This window comes from Urocitellus parryii, chromosome 15, assembly GCF_045843805.1.
Source record: "Urocitellus parryii isolate mUroPar1 chromosome 15, mUroPar1.hap1, whole genome shotgun sequence".
Taxonomy (NCBI): domain Eukaryota; kingdom Metazoa; phylum Chordata; class Mammalia; order Rodentia; family Sciuridae; genus Urocitellus; species Urocitellus parryii.
The window spans coordinates 15,156,424-15,177,525 of record NC_135545.1 but is presented as its reverse complement, the minus strand read 5'-3'; the positions used below and the strand labels follow the sequence as shown (position 1 = coordinate 15,177,525).

The following is a 21,102-nucleotide window of genomic DNA, read 5'->3' as shown; positions in this document are numbered from 1 at the left end:
TGAAGCAAAAAGGATTCCTACATTCAAAAATTTTCCTCTAGAATTTATTTTTTAATGCTCTTTAATACTACGTTCACATTTGAAGGATTCTTATAATTACTAAGTTACATTATGAATTCGCTGATGGTAAGTGAGGTGTGAATGTTGTCTGAAGGCCTTCTTACATTCTGAACATTTGTAGGGTTTCTCACCAGAATGAATTCTCTGATGTTGAATAAGTGATGAATGAAGTCTAAAGGCCTTTCCACATTCCTTACAGTCATAGGGTTTCTCACCAGTGTGAATGCTCTGATGTTGAGTAAGCTGTGAGAGCAGTCGGAAAGTCTTCTCACATTCCTTACATTTATAGGGTTTCTCACCAAAATGAATGCTCTGGTGTTGAGTAAGTTGTGAGAACAGCCTAAAGGCCTTCCCACATTCCTTACAGTCATAAGGTTTCTCTCCAATATGAATACCTTGATGTGAAATAAGTTCTGAGTAACGACGAAAGAACTTCTGACATTCCTTGCATTCGTAAGGTTTCTCACCTGTATGAATTCTCTGATGGAGAGTCAGGTGATAGCCGCGACTAAAGGTCTTCCCACACTCTTTACAATCATAGGGCTTCTCACCTGTGTGAATCCTCTGATGTAGTGTAAGTTGTTGGCGTACCCTAAAGGCCTTTCCGCACTCCTTGCAATCATAGGGTTTTTCACCTGTATGGAGTTTGTGGTGGATTCGAAGGCCGGTACTGCACAGAAAAGCCTGACCGCATTCCTTACACTCATAGCACTTCTCACCAATGTTAAGTCTCTGGTGTCGAGTAAGGTGTGCATACTGTCTGAAGGTCTTCCCACATTCCTTACACTCATAGGGTTTCTCACCAGTGTGAATGCGCTGATGGAGAGTAAGCTGTCCCCGCACTCTGAAGGCTTTCCCACATTCCTTACATTCATAGGGTTTCTCACCAATATGAATTCTCTGATGTACTCGAAGGTCTGAGCTACATGTAAAGATCTTCCCACACTTTTTACATTCATAGAGCTTGTCAGATGTATGAATTCTCTGATGTCTACTCAGGTGGGCACATTGTCTAAAGGCCTTTCCACATTCTTTGCATTCATAGGGTTTCTCACCGGTATGGATTCTCTGATGGAAAGTAAGTTGTTGGCGTACTCTAAAAGCCTTCCCACATTCCCCACATTCATAGGGCTTTTCTCTATTATGACTTTTCTGATATAGAGCAAGAGATGTGAGTTTTCTGTAAGTGGGTATTTTTTCAGGGGTGTTTTTTGTCACTTGCCTGAAATTGACTTTGTGAGGACCCTCTTGTTCCTCAAACTTTTTATATTCGCCATCTTTTCCAAAAATAGAATAATCAAGGCCACGACTTTTAATTCTTTCCATTATTTCCCACTGAGATAAATTTATTTCATAAATATCCTTTTCTTGAAATAACTTTTTAGTGTCATATTTGGATTCCAAATCTGAAAGGAAATAAGATAAACACAATATTTTTCTATCCTTGATGAAATAAATAAGCAAATAAAAATTTTACCATAGAAAACAAAAACACCACAGAAAATAAATCTCACTTGAAGCAAATGGGCTAAATAAACCTAAAATAATCATATAATTGGAAAAAAACCCAAAAAAGCAAAAAGGAATAGAGAAATGGTGAGTTAAGACTTGATTATTTGGATGAAGACTAAAGTTTGAGAATCCCTACTTTAATTTTTAAAAATATTTTTTAGATCTGTGGACCTTATTTTATTCATTTATTTATATGTGGTGCTGAGAATCGAACCCAGTGCCTCACACATGCTAGGCAAGCGCTCTACCACTGAGCCACTGCCTCAGCCCCCCTACTTTAATTTTTAATTTTAATCCCTACTTATTTTTTTATCTTCTTAAAGATAAAAAAATAAGTAGTTTTTATCTTCTTGAAAATAAAAAAGAAAGTATAAAAAAAGAAGTATAAACACTTCCCCGTGAATAGCTGGGCTTCAGCTCACCATCATGCATCAGCTTCACCCCGTGTCCCCTTACTGTCACACTTGCCTCCTTCTCAGTTCCTAGAACATGTGACAATCTTCATTTCTTACAGCTTTTCATCAGCTGTTGAATCTCCTGGGAATCCCAACTTGGATTTACAGGGCCGGATTCCTTTCACTAGTCATGTATCATCTGAAAATTCAGAAAACTATCCCCACTGACTTCTATTTTATGTTCTTTATTTTCTATTCTAGTTACTGGCTTAATATTTTCTCAATTTTTTTTTTTACTCATGTATATCCCTGCTGATTATTCTTGTTATTTTCTTACAGAAACAAATATTCACTCACCACTGATTAACAGACCAATAGTACATAGTAACTACTAATTATTAAATTCCCATAAATAATTAACAATAAATATGCAGCCCAATCTCCAAACCTATGCCTTGATTAAACACACTTTTTCCTTTGAATACTAAGGATTGAGCCCAGGGCAGTGCACATGCTAAGAAAGTGCACTAGCATTAAGCTCCACCCCCAGTCCTTCTAATTTTTATTTTTGGAGACAGAGTCTTGTTAAGCTGCCTGAACTGGCCTCAGATTTGGCAATCTTCCTGCCTCAACCTCCTAAGTATGTGAGATTATAGGAGCGTGCCACTGTACCTAGCTTATTTAAGTATTCTTTTATTATTTCCACCTGACAACCCTTTTGACAACCTCTCTACTTATACTTGCAGATATCTCCATTGCAGCTGAAGTCCTACTTGGCATGGTGAGGAGAGAACTTGTCTCCTTTTATAACCAGGTAATGAGAAGTTCTACTTATTTATCTTCATTTGAGTTATTTAATGATGCACATCTATGTTTTAAATACTCAACCTGTATACTCCATACCCTTCTCCATACTGTCCCTGAAGTCCTCATAGCCAAATCCATTGGGAGTACTTCTTAGTGTATCTTAATGATTTTTCATGCTTAACAATAGGTTTATTCCATAGTAAAAGGTGAATAAATTCTGAGCAAAAAGATGTGTATTTTCTTAGCAATTTTGTGATAAAAATTTAATGCTTTCTAAAAAGAAAGCATTAAAATATATATATATAAAATAAACCAATATTATCTGTAAAATGCCCAAACTGGAAAGAATCTCAGTGTTCATCAACAGATGAATGGCTAAGAAATGATGGCACATCACCACAGCACCAGAGTGTACAGCAGAAATGAAGAACACTCTACAATCATGCAACAGTGAGGACAAATCCAGACACCCTGGTGAGTAAACAAAGTCAGGCATAATACAAAATATACTTTATGATTTCATTTTTATAAAGTAAAAAGTAAGCAAACTAATCTATGGTGTTGTTAAAGTCCAAAGAGTAGTTAACTGTAGAGTGTAGGAATGACTGCAAGGAGTGGGGGGAGGCTGTAGGATTCCAGGAAAGTTCTATTTCTGAGTCTGTTGACAAGATGAAATTCAATGAACTGTTCACTAATGATCTGTGTATTTTTCTTACGTATGTTTATATTTTTAAAAATTCACTTTTGGCCCGGAACAGTAGCACACACCTGTAATCCCAGTGGCTCGGGAGGCTGAGGCAGGAGGACCGAAAGTTCAAAGCCAGCCCCAGTAACTTTGCAAGGCACTAAGCAACTCAGGGAGAACCTGTCTCTAAATAAAATACAAAATAGGGCTGGGGATGTGGCTCAGTGGTTGAGTGCTCCTGAGTTCAATCCCTGGTACCAAAAAAAAAAAAAAAATTCACTTTTGGTCTGGGGTTGTAGCTCAGTCATAGAGCGCTTGCCTGGCACATGTAAAGCACTGGGTTCAATCCTCAGAACCACATAAAAATAAATAAAATAAAGGTATTGTGTACAACTACAACTAAAAATTAAATATTTTTTTAAAAAGTATATACAGTAGCTAGAAAGAAAAAGAAATAAAGGTTGGGGTGGATCTCCTAAAAACCAAAGAGAGATCAATAAAGGAGAGAGATCAAGGGGTGGGAGGTAGGAAGAGAGGCAGTGATATTGGCCAAATGATATTGTTATATTGTGTGTGTGTGTGTGTGTGTTACAAATATGTAACAACAGATCCTATCAATATGTACAAATATAATGCACCAATAAAAAAAATGTGGGGAAAAAAGGGCTAGGGATATAGCTCTGTGATAGCATGCATGAGGTTCTGGGTTCAAGCCCTAGTACAGAAAAAAAGAAAAAGGACATACTAAAAAGACTAAAAGGGCTATAAAAATTTCAGTAGTATGGGTAAAATGTGAGTGAAGAAAGGTAAATGAACGGTGCACAAAATACTATTAAGAAAACTATACGTCTGTTTCTCTATTTCCCTACTTAAGAAAACAAAACAAAAAAAATGCAACTTTGTAGAATTTTGCGGAGAAAGTCAATTTAGGGTCTCAATAAGACAAGACATAAATGATAGATGACCATGACTGGCTATATAATAGTAGTAAATGAGTAGGCAGTTAACAAGGCATGAAAAAGGGAAAAGGGGAAGGGAGGAGAAAAGGGTAAGAGGAGACACTAGGGGCTAAAATGGAGTAGATTAAATTGCATGCATGTATGATCATGTCAAAATGAACCCAGCTATCATGCACCAGTAAAAGCAAAAAGGTATGATAAACCTAAGATGCTAATTGTGGGACTTACTTGCAAGTTAAATGAGCAATATAAAAAGGAAAGTCATAATCCAAATCAAAATAAAGTGCTAAACCATTCGTAAGAAAAGCAAGCAAATGTTAATGTTTGCGGGGACCCATGGGTAAACTGAGTGATGCTTAAGCCATTAGGAAAGGAAACTCAGTTGTAAAAACTCCCAGGCAGAACCCCCTGGTTTGAGAATACCTACTTCAGGTTGGCACCCTGTTTTAGCTTACCACTCAAGTTCTAGCTCAGCTTGGGAGATGGAATGACCTTGTGGAGGCCCACAATCCCCCAGAGATGGGTGTGGCTTGCCAAAATGCCAATCAACCTGTTTACTACAAGACCCCTGCCATACTAAGAAGCAAGCACCAAACTAAACTAAGACTCCTCCCGCAGAACCTTACCCCTGAATTTGATGTACTCCCCCTTAAATAAAGAATTGGGGCCTTTTTTTCAGTTGTTCTAGCTCTTAATAGGACTGGAAGACTCATCAGGCGCTTCTCTTTAAATCTAATTTTTGCTTCTATCTTTATGTTTTACTGATTGTATTTCAGACTTTTTATTTCCCAGGCACCTCACACTTCCTGAGCAGGAACCTACTGTGTCTGGGTACAGGCCACCCTAGTATAAATGTTCACATCACAAAAGCCCCTACAAATTGACATAAGAAACATTAAAGAATGAAAAAGAATAAATAAAGTGAAGAGACAATGCACAAAATAAATATAAGCATAAACAAATTTGGTAACATTCTATCATTCCTTTTTCATTTAGTCACTGAATAATTTTATTAAGAGGATAAATGCTTCTTTTCCTCCTTTGAGTTTCTGTTTTTAAAATAAGTTAACAACACTTGAGTATATTCCAATGGTCAATAATTTGCTATTAATATTCATTAGGAGTTTATGGAGGGGGTTGGAGATCAGCTCAGTGCTTGCGTAGTATGCTTGAGGCCCTGGTTTAGATCCCCAGCACCACAGACACACACAAAATTATGGAACTGAGTATATTCTATCATTATTGTTATTAAGAGTGTTAATGCTCAAATGATCCCATCTTTAGTCAATTGAAGCTTCCTCAAATTGATTCCTGTTCCCTGAACACTCTACCTAAAAATCACTCATTCTAATTTTCCATATCATTACCTTATTCACTTATCTTTATAGTACTTAATCATTGCAGGATATTTAGTAAACCTCTTATTTGTTGTCCTGTTTTGCAGTGCTGGCCATCAAACTCAGGGCCTCCCATATGATAGGCAAGTACTCTACACCCCCAGTGTTTACTTGTTGTTTGTAGACTACCCCACTACAGTGTAAACTAAATAATAGAGTAATGAATATAAAATATAAAAGTTAAAATACAAAAGGTGAGCTAGAAGAAGTCAGATCCAAAATATAGGTAAAATGGTTATTATTAGGGAAGAAAGTTTTCCCCTACTGTGAGAGAGAAGAAACAAGGGGTAAGTTGAGTGGGGATGAAGTTTCTTTGATGACACACTGAGAAGATCTAAGTTTCCTTCCCAAGTTTTTGGTCTCTTCTTCACAGTCAAGATCTATGGGGTATGTTTTCTTCTAATAAATCTTCCCAGCAGGTCTGTGCCATGCTGTCTATAACACCCAAATAGCACTCACTCACCTAGGCTCCATCTTCTTTTCTCATCCCTCACAATCATCCAGGGATCCTTCCCTTGTTCCAACAGGGTAATCACGTCTGGCTTAGAAATGGAACATCCTGCTTGACAGAAGAGAATAGAACATATTACAGAAAGAATTTATTTGATCAAGCTTTCAGAACAAAAAAGGTTATCAGGATTAAAAACATTCAAATTAGAATTACTTCAGGATCACAAAGAAAAACAAGAACTGAGAGGTAGGGACATGGTCTTATTCTAATTTAAACTCATCTAGGCTGTCTTTTGAGAGAAAATTATAGTTGAGAACACTGGTTTCAAATCCTGCCTCTGACAGGTGGGTCACCAAAGCAAATAATGATCTCTCTGTGCCTCAATTTGCTCAGTTGTAAAAAGGAGACAATGGTATTGTGTATACATGGGATTGTTGTGAGGTTTGACTTAGTGTCTGTTAAGATAACTCCCTAGTATATCACAACCATATGCTTATTAGGTATTTTTTATATTATTTTGCTGAGAGAAAAATAACAAGCTTTTTTCCAGAATATTTACCTAATATTAAATGCAAAGTTCATTTATTTTAGAAGTTGTAAAATAATATGTCAGCTGGTCATGGTGGTGCACATCTGTAATCCCAAGAACTTGGAAGGCTGAGGCAAGAGGATCACACGTTCGAGGCCAGCCTCAGCAACTTAGCAAGAGTCTGTCTTAAAATAAAAAATAAAAAGGAGGTTTGGGGATGTAGCTCAGTGATAGAGTGCTTCTAGTTTCATCCCCACTACTGCAAAAAAAATTAATATGTCTATTTCAGGAAACTGAATATGTCCAATCGAGGTTTTTTTTTGTTTTTTTTTTTTTTTGGTACTGGGGATTGAACCCAGGCGCACTTAACTACTGAGCCACCTTCCAAGCCCTATTTTATTTTGAAACAGGGTCTTAATAAGTTGCTGAGGCTAGTTTTGAACTCTTGATCCTCCTGTCTCAGCCTCCTGAGCCACTGGGATTACAGGTGTGTGCCACAATGCCTGGCAACCACTTGGGTTTTGACAAACTGTTGATTCAACTCATCACCATGTACATGTAAAGACTTTTTAATAGTTAGGCAGAGGCAGAATCTCTATCTTCCTATTCTCATTACAGGTGAGTCCACAAATAACATGGACTAGTAGTATAGAATTTTATTTCTTTGACAATACTTTTGTTGTGTTTAAGAATTTATATCCAGATGCCATTAAAGAGCAGTAATAACAGTTGGGCATAGTAATACACGCCTGTAATCCTAGCAGCCCCAGAGGCTGAGGCAGGATTGAAAATTCAAAGCCAGCCTCAGCCACTTAGTGAGGCCCTAAGCCACTTAGTGAGACCTTGTCTCAAAATAAAAAATAAAAAAAGGGCTGGGGATGTGGCTCAGTGATAAAGCACCCCTGGATCCAAACCCCAGTACAAAAAAAAAAAGCAGTAGTAATAGACAAAGGAAGATGTAAGGGTCACTGAATTTTGGGAGAAGATAAAAGTGCTTCTTTTTATCAAAGAGATATTCAGCCAGTTTTTACAAAGAGAGCCTGAAAATTCAGTCTTGTTAATTTCTAAATTATTTGACCCAGATAAGCTTACCAAGTGACAACAAGTTGCTGTAATTCTCCAAAATCACATCTCTGTATAAATTCCTCTGATAGGAGTTCAGGCATTCCCACTCCTCCTGAGAAAAGTCTACAGTCACATCTCTGAACATCACCAAATCCTGAAATGACAAACCCATGTATTGTTGGTAAGATAAAAGAATGTTTTCAAGGGGCTGGGGTTGTGGCTCAGCAGTAGAGCGCTCCCCTAGCACGTGCGAGGCCCTGGGCTTGATCCTCAGCACTGCATAAAAATAAAATAAAGGTACTGTGTCCAACTACAACTAAAACAAAATGTTTTCAAGGTGGTGGAAGGGTCTTGAGTATATGTTCATTTTATATGTTAAGTGAATAGGCTGGAGCTGGATGCCCATGATGTGGGTAAGTGGGAATAAGGAAATAAATCTGACGGAAACAGAATAGCTACATATTCTTGAAGATTTCTTCCTCTCCCTCTTTCTGGTACCAGGATCGAACTCAGGGCTTTGCATATGCTAAGTAAGTACTCTACCAGTGAGCTATATTCCCAGGCCTCTTGAAGATTTCTTAATGTGTATGAGGGGTTGGCAGACATTTTCCATAAGAGGTCAATATTGTAGGCTCTGCATACCACATCCACGTTGCATATTCTTTTTTAAAAACCAGTTCTTTCAAAATACCATCTGCTTGCAAGCTGTATAAATACAGTTCTCAGGCCAAATTTGATTACAACTTCAAATGTAGTTTGCCCACAATTGCTACAGCTAAAACTTCCATATAAAATGGAATACCTAATTAATTTCCCACATGTTCAGGTAATTATCAGAATTTCCCTATTAACTGAAATAGGTTCATAAGAACCTATTATCTTTTCCTTTAAGAATCAGAAAAAAATAATTGATGAAAAATTTCCCCTAGGGGCTGGGGATGTGGCTCAAGTGGTAACGCGCTCACCTGGCATGCGTGCGGCCCAGGTTTGTCCTCAGCACCACATACAAACAAAGATGTTGTGTCTGCAGAAAACTAAAAAAAAAAAAAAAAAGAAAAAGAAAAATTTCCCCTAAATGAACTATAAAATCTCTATTTTAAAAAAAAGTAGTGTTTACATGAACTTAAAGAATTTCTTCCAGGAGCTGGGGTTGTGGCTCAGTGGTAGAGTACTTGCCTAGCGTGTGTGAGGCACTACGTTCGATGCTCAGCACTGCATAAAAATAAATAAAATAAAGGTGTTGTGTTCATCTAAAACTGAAAATAAAATAAAGGTATTGTGTTCAACTACAACTAAAACAAAATACTAAAAAAAAAAAAAAAAAAAGAATTTCTTTCAGACCAAACTTTATTGTTAAATTGTATCATTTGCATTTTTTCTTATTACAACAAATCATTTATTGAACTTAAAATTTAGCATACAGTAGTCAATTTTTTGATGTTAGGCTTAATAATAGTTGTATTTAGATATTTCTATACTTTTAAATATATTAAATGATATTTTGAATTTACATTATACAAAATTCTAAAGTTGCAATATCAAACATCCTAGCTTAGAAATGTGGTTGCTGAGCAATTAAATTATGAGTACTCCAAATTCAGGTGTGCTGTATATGCAAAATACATACCACATAGTAATGACTTTAGAAAGAAAAAAAAGAATGTAAAATATCTCAATTTTTATATTAATTATACTTTGAAATGATAATATTTTGGCTATCCTGGGTAAATAAAACATTAAAATTAACTGCACCTGTTTTTTAATATAAATACTAAGATATTTAAATTATATACCTGCCTTGTATATCATTCTATATGTTTAGAATGTGACTACTAGAAAATTTCAACTTATGGTCTGGGGTTATGGCTCAGTGGTAGAGTGCTCACCTAGCATGTGTGAAGCCCTGGGTTCGGTCCTCAGCACCACATAAAAATAAATTAATAAAATAAAAGTACTGTGTCCAACTACAACTAAAAAATAAATATTTTTTAAAAGATTTTTAAAAAAGAGAAAATTTAAACTTACATATATAGCTCACATTATAATTCTTTTGGGCAGTGTTCTTAGGATCAGTGTTCTCTGACCCTAAAAGCCTCAGATCAAATACCACCCCCCAACCCAGGGAATTCATTTCTGCTTCACCTGCTCTAGACAGAGACCAAGTACAAAGGAGATGCTGAATGATTTGGTCAATGCACAGGTGGACAAGGTGGAAAAGAGAGGAGTAAACAGGAGGTACCTGAGATGTTGGGCTCCATCCCTCACTAGGGAGCAGTTATTGGATGGGGCTCTTTAAGAAGTTTCAGAATAACAATAAAAATGTTCACATACCCTGGAAAAATAAAGATGGAATTTCAAATAGAAAAACCAACTTACATGAGCCATGATTTTAGAATTGCAAGAAATGGTCAGTTTTCCTCAAGGTTCATTTATTGAAGAAGCAGAGTCCACAGAGGCCGGAGCTATAGGAACAATGTAAGGTCATAAGAACAGTTTCCAAAATTTAAAAATCATATATACCATTTTCCCATCCCTACATGCAACTGTGGCTCCCAACACACAGACAGGTCATGAAAGTAAGAGGTAATTAAGAACTCTTCCCAAAACTATAGGGAAATATGCTGTACAAGGAATAGACACAGAGCAGACTCTTCTGAATCAAAGCACATGCTCAGACACTTCAACAGGAGGGCTACCAGGTGGTCTCTATGCCACACCCAGGGATGAGGACCTGACAATGCACTGCACAGAGTCTTGAGCAGATCCTCCTCCCTCCATTCCCGCTTTCTTGGTTAAATGCAGTCTACACTTTCTAATCCAGAACTTCCTTCTTGGATTTAGAAATCTGTTTGACCTCCACAAACCTAGAGATAGAAAATAACATAGACAAAAATTTCCCAAGCATTTCTGTAAATTGGATAACCTGGAGATCTTTAAAATATACTGACTCCCATCTGAAACATTCTGATTAAATCAATATAGTACATGACCTGGAAATCAGGATTTTAAAATACCTCCACAGGTTTTTATAAAATCCCCTTTGAAGGTTATAATGGGCAGCAAAATTTGGCAACCAAACTTAAGTGCATATCAGAATCAACTAGAGGACTTGTTAAAGAGACTGCTGAGTATGGAGATTCCTCAGAAAACTAGGAATGCAACCAACATTTGACCTGGTTATACCACTCCTTGGTATATATCCAAAGGACTTAAAATCAGCATACTACAGTGTTGTAGCCACATTAATGTTTATAGTAGCTCAACTCACAATAGCTAAGCAATGGAACCACCCTAGTACCCTTCAATAGATTAATGGATGAAGAAAATGTGGTTATATCTACACAATGGAATATTACTTAGCCATAAAAAGAATGACTTTATGACCTTTGCTAATAAATAGAAGGATCTGAAGACTATCCACTAAGTGAAATAAGCCAATTCCAAAAAAAGCAAAGGTCAAATGTTCTCTCTTATTTGTGGATGCTAACACTTAGGTGGGGGGAGAATAGAAGTTCAATGGATTAGACAAAGGGGAATGAAGTATTAGACAAAGGGAGACAGGAATAAGAAAAACAATGGAATAAACTAGACATAATTTTCATATGTGAATACATGACCAGGGAAATTCCACATCAAGTTCAACCTCAAGAATGGGATCCTAATTAGAGTAAGTTACACTCCATGTACGTATACTATGTTCAAAATACACTCTATTGTCATATATATCTAAATTGAACAAATTAAAAAAAAAAAAAAAGACTGTTGAACTTTACTCCCAGAGTTTGGTATTCAGGAGATTTGGGATTGCCCTTCTGAATATGCATTTCTAAAAAGTTTTCAGGTGATGCTGATGCTGCTGGTCCAGAGGCCACATTTCAAGAACCACCTGTGCAGACCATGTGGAGAGCCTTTATCACGACAAAACTGCAGCTGTCCACTGGTCCCTTTCCCTAGGCTTAACTAACCCAGAATCCTCAGAGTTCACTGCTCACTATTTTCCTATTGGGGATCATCAATAATGCCTGCATGATCTCAATTATTATCCAGTTTTCCTTGGTACCCAGACAGGATACAAGTAAATCTGTGAACACTGAGCATGAATTATTTTTTAGGAAGTAAAAAATAACTCATCTATATATTAGTTAAAACCTACTAATAAGTAAGGAGACACATATTAAATGAAATGATTTAACAAATCTGAAAAATAGATGGTACTTCTTGGTCTGACACAAAGAATGAAATGGTGTACAGAGAGAAATTGTTTATAATGAGACCAAAAAGCTAAATGTTTTTCAAGAATGTTAAATTATTATGTATTCTCTCAATGGAAATGAAATACCCATTAATAATGAAGGTAATTTTTTTTTTTTTTGTACTGGGGATTGAACTCAAGGGCACTCAACTACTGAGCTACATCCCCAGTCCTATTTTGTGTTTTATTTAGAGACAGGGTCTCACTGAGTTGCTTAGCACCTCACCATTGCTGAGTTTGGCGTTGAACTCTGCCTCAGCCTCCCAAGCTGCTGAGATTACAGGTGTGAGCCACCACACCTGGCAAATTCTTTCTTAATGTCACAGGAAAAATGATCACTACCTACTTCTCAGGGAAAATGGCAGGTTTGAAAATAGTATTGTAGGGCTGGGGATGTGGCTCAAGCGGTGGTGCACTCGCCTGGCATGCGTGCAGCCCGGGTTAGATCCACAGCACCACATACAAACAAAGATATTGTGTCCCCTGAAAACTAAAAAAAAATAAATGAATATTGAAAATTCTCTCTCTCTCTCTCTCTCTCTCTCTCTCTCTCAAAAAAAAAAGAAAATAGTATTGTAGTGTGACTGTATTTTGGCAAGACTCCATACACTTGCATGCATGTCTATGAGTGTGCATAAAATAACCTAGGAACTGTAATAAAATTTCATTGTATTTTATAAAATTTCTACCACTATGAGATGGGTTCCCAGGTAATCTTTTTTTTTAATATAACTTTATTTTTATTTTTTTATGTGGTGCTGAGGATCAAACCCAGTGCCCCACCCACACTAGGCAAGGGCTCTACCATTGAGCCACAACTCCAGCCCCCAGGTAATCTTTACTTTGTTCTTTGCTGGAGTTTCTGAATTTTTTAATTAAAAACTTACAAGTCTGGGTCACTTAAGCCTGGGCATAATTCAAAATAGCTGTAAAAGAAATATTATAAAAAGTTCTATTCCTGATGTCCTTCCTGACCCTCATCTTCCAAATGTAAAGATAACCATCTTTACCTCTTTTAGTTTGCTTCTTTTGGTATTTAAAATCTGTACATCTTTCTTTTCATGGAGATGTTATGGGGGACAGGACTGAAGGCTTTGCACATGCTAAGCAAGCACTCTACTACTGAGCTATATCCCCATTTAAATAACATACTAATAATGCTTATTCTGAATTTTTGGCTTTAATCATTACTTATTCACTTCCTATTGTGAAAGGTATAGTTTAAACTATCTTTTATCACCTACGTCAACCCCACATATGCCCAGCTGAAGTCCCCTTATCCTTCCAATACGGTTTTAATTCCTTTTCAGGGTAAATGAATATTTAGTTTATTTTATTGTGGTTATGTCACCATTATAGACTGAGTTATACTCAGACAATTCTGCCATCCTTACACAGTCTTTTCCTTCTCTAAATCAAAATAATTTTTTTGTTTTGTTTTTGTTTTTTGGGTACTGGAGATTGGACTCAGGGGCACTCAACCACTGAGCCACATCCCAAGCCCTATTTTTTTTTTTTTTTGGTATTTTATTTAGAGACAGGGTTTCACTGAGTTGCTTAGCATCTTGCTTTTGCTGAAGCTGGTTTTAACTCATGATCCTCCTGTCTCAGCCTCCTGAGCAGCTGGATTACAGGCATGCGCTACTGTACCTGGCTAATTTTGTTTTTGTAAGCTTGGAAAATAATTGTTAACTTCCCAAATGCTTGATAAAGACAATGACTCACCATCACCATTTAATGGGAAGAGATATTATTAATTTGAGATTAAGTGACAGATATGAGTTATACAGATATTAATTCATGTAATCTTAAACACTGTCCTTTCAAGGATGGAGTTGTGGCTTAGTGGTACAGCATTTGCCTCACATGTGTGAGGCACTGGGTTCGATTCTTAGCACCACATATAAATAAAAAAAAAAAACTAAAAAATACTTTTAAAAAAACTGCCCTTTGAAGTATATACTATTACAATTTTGACTTTACACATGAAGAAACTGGCATGAAACAACCCAAAGTCACTCAAATTTGGGTCACGTCAGGATTCAAATGCTCCCCCGACCCCTCATCTTTAGAATTATTTAAATATAAATGTACAACAGGTTCTTAACTCTACACACACATTTAAATTTTTTTTAAAGAAAAATGTTATGTCTTATCACATCAAGATTCTGGCTAATAGCTTTCCAAAACTCCGAGAAAAATCTTACAAAAAACAGTTTTATATGTCTCATCTGGAATTTACAAATTCAACATTATCAAAGAAGGCATTCAAATCCTCTTAATCTGGGTGCAACATTCTTAGCCACTATCATTCAATACCTTTCTGGGTCCATCCACAGATACACCAAACCTCAAACCACACCTGTCTAGTGCTGAAATTTCATTTATTTTCTTTTTCTTTTTAAAAATAATTTCCTTAGTTGTAGATGGACAATACCCTTATTTTATTTATTTTTATGTGGTACTGAGGATAGAACCCAGTGCCTCACAGGTGCCAGGTGAGCGCTCTAGCACTGAGCCACAAACCCCAGCCCTGATACTGAAATTTCATTCATGAATTTCCTGGATTAAAAAAAAAAAAAGTCTCAAAACCTAAAAAAAAAAAAAAAAAAAAACCAAACAAACAAACAACAAAAAAAAAATACTCTACTCTTACTCCGGAATCACTAAGATATATAAACCCTACATACTACTTAACAAATCACAGCCCAAAACAAAGCATGAACATTAACCTTCACGCAGGCGTATTTCCTGATCTTCATAATCCTTCGAAAATCAGTGCTCAAAAAGTAATCTCTTAATTAGGTCCCTTGCGATTGACTATGTAGGGAAATCCTAAGGCAATGAACAGATCACTCTTAAGTCCTTTCAAGGAAAGGTAATCAAATAATCCTGTGTTCTGAAAATGAAATGCATTTCATGGAAACAAAGAAGCCACACAAAAACATATGAAATCTGGCTCTTCGAGGAGCAACAGCGATGCGCTTCACCTTTCCAAGGCTCTTTTCTGGAGACTGGCAGGACAAGGGAAGCAGAGAGGGTTCCTGACACTCAGGGTTTTTCTGGACTCTCAGAGCCCACCCTCCATGCTCCAATGGCTCTGGATAACCCCCACCTGCATGCATGCATGAATACAAACGAGGAGATGGGAGAAGGCTCGCAGTCACCCCTATCTGGGTTCACATCTGTAAATAAGATGTAGCTGTACACCTGAGCCATCTCCCACCGCGGTGGGCCGCCACGATATTCTGTTCAGAACTGTCGAGCGGGTCCTCCTAGTCCCCAGAGGCCTGACCGGAATTTAGTTCCCGGGGTTTTGCTGGGGACTTCCACTGTGGCCCTCCAGCTCTGACCAGAGACCCTCTAGGGCCTTCTTTACCGCCAGGCCTAGGTGGTGCGCGGGGTCTCTGGTTCTCATATTGCAGAATAGGCCGCACCCACAAAACGGGACGGGCCACCGCTACTGCCACTCAGGCCCCAGGGGCTCAGGATCCGCAGAGCCTGGCCGGTCCCGCGCTCCTTTCCCCCAGAAACACGGCTGCCACACCCGATCCTGGCTCACCGCGCTCAGTCCTCACCGGACCCGACAGCTGCCCAGCCCCGAATTCCGCGACGCGGGGATGTGGGAGCGTTCGGTCCTCAGTGCGCAGGCGCGGGGACGGGGGCGCGTCCCGGGCTCCTCTGGGCTGGAAGACGATGGGGCTGAGCAGGGAAGCAGCGCCCGGAGGAGCCGGCGTCCTGTGATGGCCCTGTGAATGGCCCGTGCTACTGCTAATAATCCAGGCCTGCTCCCTTGTGGGTGCTCTAGCTCCAAACCAGAAGGCCGTATGCTCTGGCTCTTTCACTCGGTCCAAGGCTTCGCGCTGCTTCTAAACGACGGGTCCCGGAGGATCCTGGACTTTCGTTTCTTTTCGGACTGCGCAGGCGCGCGGGGAAACCGGCGCAAATCCGCCCCCGCTGGGGCGCGAGGGAGGGTAGGGGGGCTCCCCTTGCTCAATGGGGGACAGAAGGTTGGCGTCAGGAGGCCAGAGTGAGCAGCAGTGGCCAAATACTTAGGACCCTAGCTGTGGTCGGGACCAGCAAACCCCGGTAGCCGCGAGCGTGGTCCAGCGCGAGACGCTCGGCCTGTGGCGTTTGCTGAGTGACCGCCGGGGTCCTCGTGTGCCAGGCCCAGCAGGGGACCGCGGGGTTGTGTCTCCGTGCTAGGGGCTGTTTCTCAGCGCGTGCTATTCTTTGGGTGGGGGACTGGGATATGGTGGACCTTAGAAAATGTCATAATTCTGCCCGATTCTGGCGCCGGTGTTGGGGTCTCGGGTATTTCAAGCTGTGTCTGTGAAGTTTCCGAGATTTTGTGAACTTGGCTCAATCTCATCCTATGCTATTTTGGGGATGGTCTGCCAGGCCGGCGGCTTCTGGTCCTTGTTTTCCATGAGTTCTGTTTGCGGGTGTGGCGATGAGCAAAAGGGCGACAGAGAATGTCCACGCGTTTCTGCCCTTTTCAATGTTTTATTCACTCAAATCACCTAATACATGAATCTATAGGTTCTTAATCAAGAAAATGACAATCCTAATGCTGCGCATTGCAATAAACAATACAAAGCAAACAATTCTATGTTAACTTCTAAGCACTGCAAACACACTTAATCACGACGGACCTATTACAGACATTTCCTCTGTATGCTAAGCTTAAGTGCTAGATTTCAAAGTCTTAAGTCTTTGGTCTTAATTCCAGCAGATGCACACTCACTCAGACCCCAGCGATCAGATCAGTAACCAATAGAGGCTTGGGGTGATGTTGACGCCTTGGTGAGGAGATGGTTGTAAGGAGACTTCCTTTTCTCACCAGAGACAAGAAGCTGCTGTAGAGTTTGAGAGCGGTGAGGACAAAGAAGAGGTTCAGGCAGAAGTGAAGGGCTGCGATGTCAGTCCAGGTCCTCATCAGGCTCTCAGGCTTTGTGTGCATCAGTGTCGGCTGACTTGAATGTCTGTTCATTTGATTAATATAAATATAAAATTAGATTATTTAATTTAATATTTATATTAAATTTGGGGAGCTTCTGCTCATCCTTTGGGTCCCTATCAACTGTTACCAGCTTTCTTAGTGACATCTTTCATTCTTAGAGTTAGGACATGTGGTTTGGTGATTTCCTGACTCTTATCAGGGTTATAACAGATGACATGTGACTTCACCCTAACTCCTACCTGACTTGTGGAAAGTGACTTGCTTTTATCAGGCTATGCCTGGTTGACACATTGGAGGGCTCTGTGACTTGCCTGGTGAGATTGCAGGTTTGTTTTAAGATGTAATTGCTTAGGCCTAAAGCCATCCTTATAGGGGGGTCACTGTGAGAGGAGTGCTGGGATTTGGATATTCCAAATCTGGCCATTAAGTATGCCCTCAGACTGTGATACTGTGACTGATAGGCAAATAATTACTGACTTAAAAAAATGTTGGAAAGGAAAAGGTCTCATTTTAGTAGTTTGAAATACCTTTAGAAATAAAATTATTCACTATACTAAACAATAGACTTCTTTTAAAACAAAACAAAAACCTCTGTTCTCTTCTTTCTCTTTTGACCACCTCTAAATATGGTTATATCTCAATTGTTGGTTAAGTCAGTATGGAGTACATTAAATTTTTGTTTATCAAAAGTTTTATTTTTTTGTACCTGTTGCTACTTTCCAGAAATATTTGAAACACATAATAAATGTTCACGGATGATTTTTTTTCAATTGTTCAAACATTCAAGTAGTATTTCAATCCTTCATTCTGTGGCTCCAATTGTATTGTAACTTGAAATTTAGCTAGTTTTTTTTTTTAAAGTTCTTTTTCCAGTAAATTTCTTAAGATGCATGTTCTATACAAATAAGTTTTTTATGTTTCGTTCATAGCAAATGTCTTTATTCTACTATCCTACTTTGCCTGGATTTGAAATTTGGAGACATCACTTCATAGTTTTCCAGTAGTAGTGCAGTCAAGTCTAATGCTGTCTATACAGGTTCCAGCTCTGACAGTTTTTTACTTTTTTCTTCTTTCTTCCTCTTCCTCCCCTCTTTTTTTTCTTTTTCACAATCTTCTCTACTTTTGATTTTTTTTCTCTTAAGGGAATTTTTATTTAATGGGAGGACATTTTGTGAGTTTTGCCTCTAAATTTTTTTCTTCCTATTTTTTAAAAAATTTTATTTTTTAGCTTTAAGTAGACACAATATCTTTATTTTTATTTTTTATGTGGTGCTGAGGATCGTACCCAGTGCCTCACACATGCCAGGTGAGCGTGCTACTACTTGAGCCATATCCCCAGCCTCCCTGTTTTCTTTATACCTTTGCTCTAAGAATTTTGACTTTGTAAAAAAATGTTATTACTATATTCTAGCTTCATTATTTGATCATTTCTAATTTCCAAAAGCACTTCCATGTTCATTTCTCTTTTCTGTCCAAATCAAATTAAGAGAACAAAGTTAGCATCACTGACTTCCTAATGTGATGAACTAAAAAGGAAAAGAGAAGGAAAAAAAAGTTTATTCTCTACCTTTTATATTGGATATATATATATATATTTTAAGCTGCTTAGGGCTTCACTAAGTTTCCGAGGCTGCCTTTAAACTTGCAATCCTCCTGCCTCAGCCTCCCAAGCCTCTGGGATTATAGGCATGTGCCATTGCACCCATACCCTTATATATTTTTAATGAATCACATCACTTTTGTCTTTCATGACATTGACATTATTGAAAAATACTGGCCATTTATTTTGTAAAATATCCTTAAATTTTGTTCATCTAATATTTCCTAATAGTAAGATGCATGTTGTGGTGCTTTGGCAAGTATATTATGTGCATAATGCTTTTTCCTTTTTAGTTCATCACATTAGGAAGTCAGTGATGCTAACTCCATTCTCTTAATTAAGGTGTTCTTGCAGCTTATCCACTGTTCAATTATCAAATTCCCCTTTATAGTAGTTCAGTGTTTTGTGGGAAGGTATTTTAAAATTATGTAAATATCCTTCCTCTTCAAACTCTTACCCACTAATTTAGCATCCCTGATGATGAGCCATTTAATGTCTACAATGGTTGTGTTGTGATTTTCTAATTACTTTTCTTATTATAGTTAATGGTTGACATTTTACTATAAGGAAGATCTTTCCTTTCTCAGCCATCATTTTATGTTATTCAATGAATTATAACCTGTCTACTTCATTTTGAAGCTTGGATTACCTAATAATTGGCCACTGGGAGCCTCTAAAGCTGGCTATTGTATCCTTTTGATAACCCCCTGATACTTTTTACTATTTCCATACATTGTGGGAAAAAAAAAAGTTTCAGGCTCACCTTGGACTTTTAGTTACCTAGCCTAAAGTGTGGAAAGTAAGACAGGGTACTAAAATAAAGTTAAAGAAATAGAAAGGAGCCATATTTCATCTACAGATCAGATGAAGGATTTTACAGTTAAGTGATATTAAACTATCATATTTTAAAAATCAAAATTGTTTATTAAAATGTATATTTTTAAAATTCAAAATTAAGAAATATGTTTACAATGTTTTGCACTTAAGCCTAAATGAGACATGCATTGTTGATATTTCAATGGAAGCAGAAGAAAACTATTTCATAAAGTGAAAGCATAAGTTAGAGGTAAAAACTGGATAAATAAATGGAAAAAAAATCTTGACAATGGAGACTGTGGGCTACAAGAAAGAAAGATGTTTTGTTATGGACACTGAGATAATAAAGAAATAATAGAATACAGCATATTTACTGTGGTACTTTGAGATAACTACTAAAAATTGCCTATGTAAACTAACAATATAGATGAAGGTAAGGTGTATCAAGGAAATTCCTACTGAGGCAAATGAGTTCGAACACAGGGACTTTGTGCATGCCAGGCAAGAATTCTACCAACTGAGCTATATCCCCAACCCGAGTCAGAATTTTTGAATAAAAAAGATTAGGATTCATCTTAGCATTATGTGAACCAAAATTAAAAGAATATATAAAAATGCTTGTAGTTAAGTGTATAATAACCAACTTCTTCTTTCCTCAGCCATCTATTTTCTCTCCTTAGAGAACAACACTGATTTAGATTTTTACATATCCAAAGATTTAATATTGACTATCAAAAACAATTTATGTGTTTCTATCCATATGGTGTCCTTCTAGAAACACTGGTACAAGTCTACTTTAAAACACTGTGCTATTAAAATAGTTTTATATATTATTAAAATAATTATATTTTCAGGGCAGACATAAAATTATTTTTGTAATTTAGAAACATAGTTAAATAAAAAGAGTTGAAGTTGATAGATGGGACAATGGCACTTTTTTTTTAACCTGTTCCCAATATATCTGGAGTTGACTTGATTCTTGTTTCTTAAGAACTTTCAAGCTGGGCATAGTGATGCACCCTTGTAATCCTAGTGACTTGGGAGGCTGAGGCAGGCGGATTGAAGTTTGAAACCATCCTAGGCAACTTAAGCATTAATCAACTTACTGAATTACAAAAAAAAAAAAAAAAAAGTACTGGGAATGTGCCTCAGTGGTTCAACCCCCAATAGGAAAAACCTAAAAAACTCATGTTCAGGTCTGGTGAGATCAGGGCTATTTATTTGACAAGTGCTTTTTTTTTTCCCACTATTTTCAACACTTTACTTCTCATATTTTATAATATATGTCTTCCATTCCAGGTAGTTTAATTTTTCTTTTTCTTTCTTTCTTTTTTTTTTTTTTTTTTTTTGAGCTGGGGATTGAACCCACGCTTCCTGCATGCAAGGAAAGTGCTTCACTACTGAGCACTACATCCCAGACGTCAGTTTTTCTTTAGGTGTGTCTAATCTGGTCTCACATCCATCTCTACAATTCTGTGCTTCATATTTTTAATGCTTGGGGTATTTGTCTGGGAAATCCTTCTGGTTCTGGTTTTTATTTATTTATTTATTTATAAGTCATAAAGGGTTCTCATTTCCTGTTCCATTCCCTGACATGCCCCTTCCCTATGT

General features: G+C 37.7%; 1 protein-coding gene across 2 annotated transcripts in view; it reads right to left on the bottom strand.

The window, feature by feature from the left end:
* Positions 1-15,933, bottom strand: part of LOC113175099 (uncharacterized) — a 192,123-nt gene extending 176,190 nt beyond the window's left edge. Inside the window, exons 1-6 of one of the 2 annotated variants that reach the window (XM_077793033.1) lie at positions 15,675-15,933; positions 10,237-10,322; positions 7,888-8,014; positions 6,279-6,374; positions 780-1,466; positions 165-695 (exon numbers count right to left, since the gene is read on the bottom strand). In XM_077793033.1, coding sequence (XP_077649159.1) covers positions 165-695; positions 780-1,466; positions 6,279-6,374; positions 7,888-8,014; positions 10,237-10,245 — 1,450 coding nt within the window. In that variant the 5' untranslated portion in view covers positions 10,246-10,322; positions 15,675-15,933. Of the gene's footprint in view, positions 1-164; positions 696-779; positions 1,467-6,278; positions 6,375-7,887; positions 8,015-10,236; positions 10,323-15,674 lie in introns of those variants that run through there. The other variant, XM_077793034.1, reaches the window with a different exon arrangement.
* Positions 15,934-21,102: the final 5,169 nt, after the last annotated feature.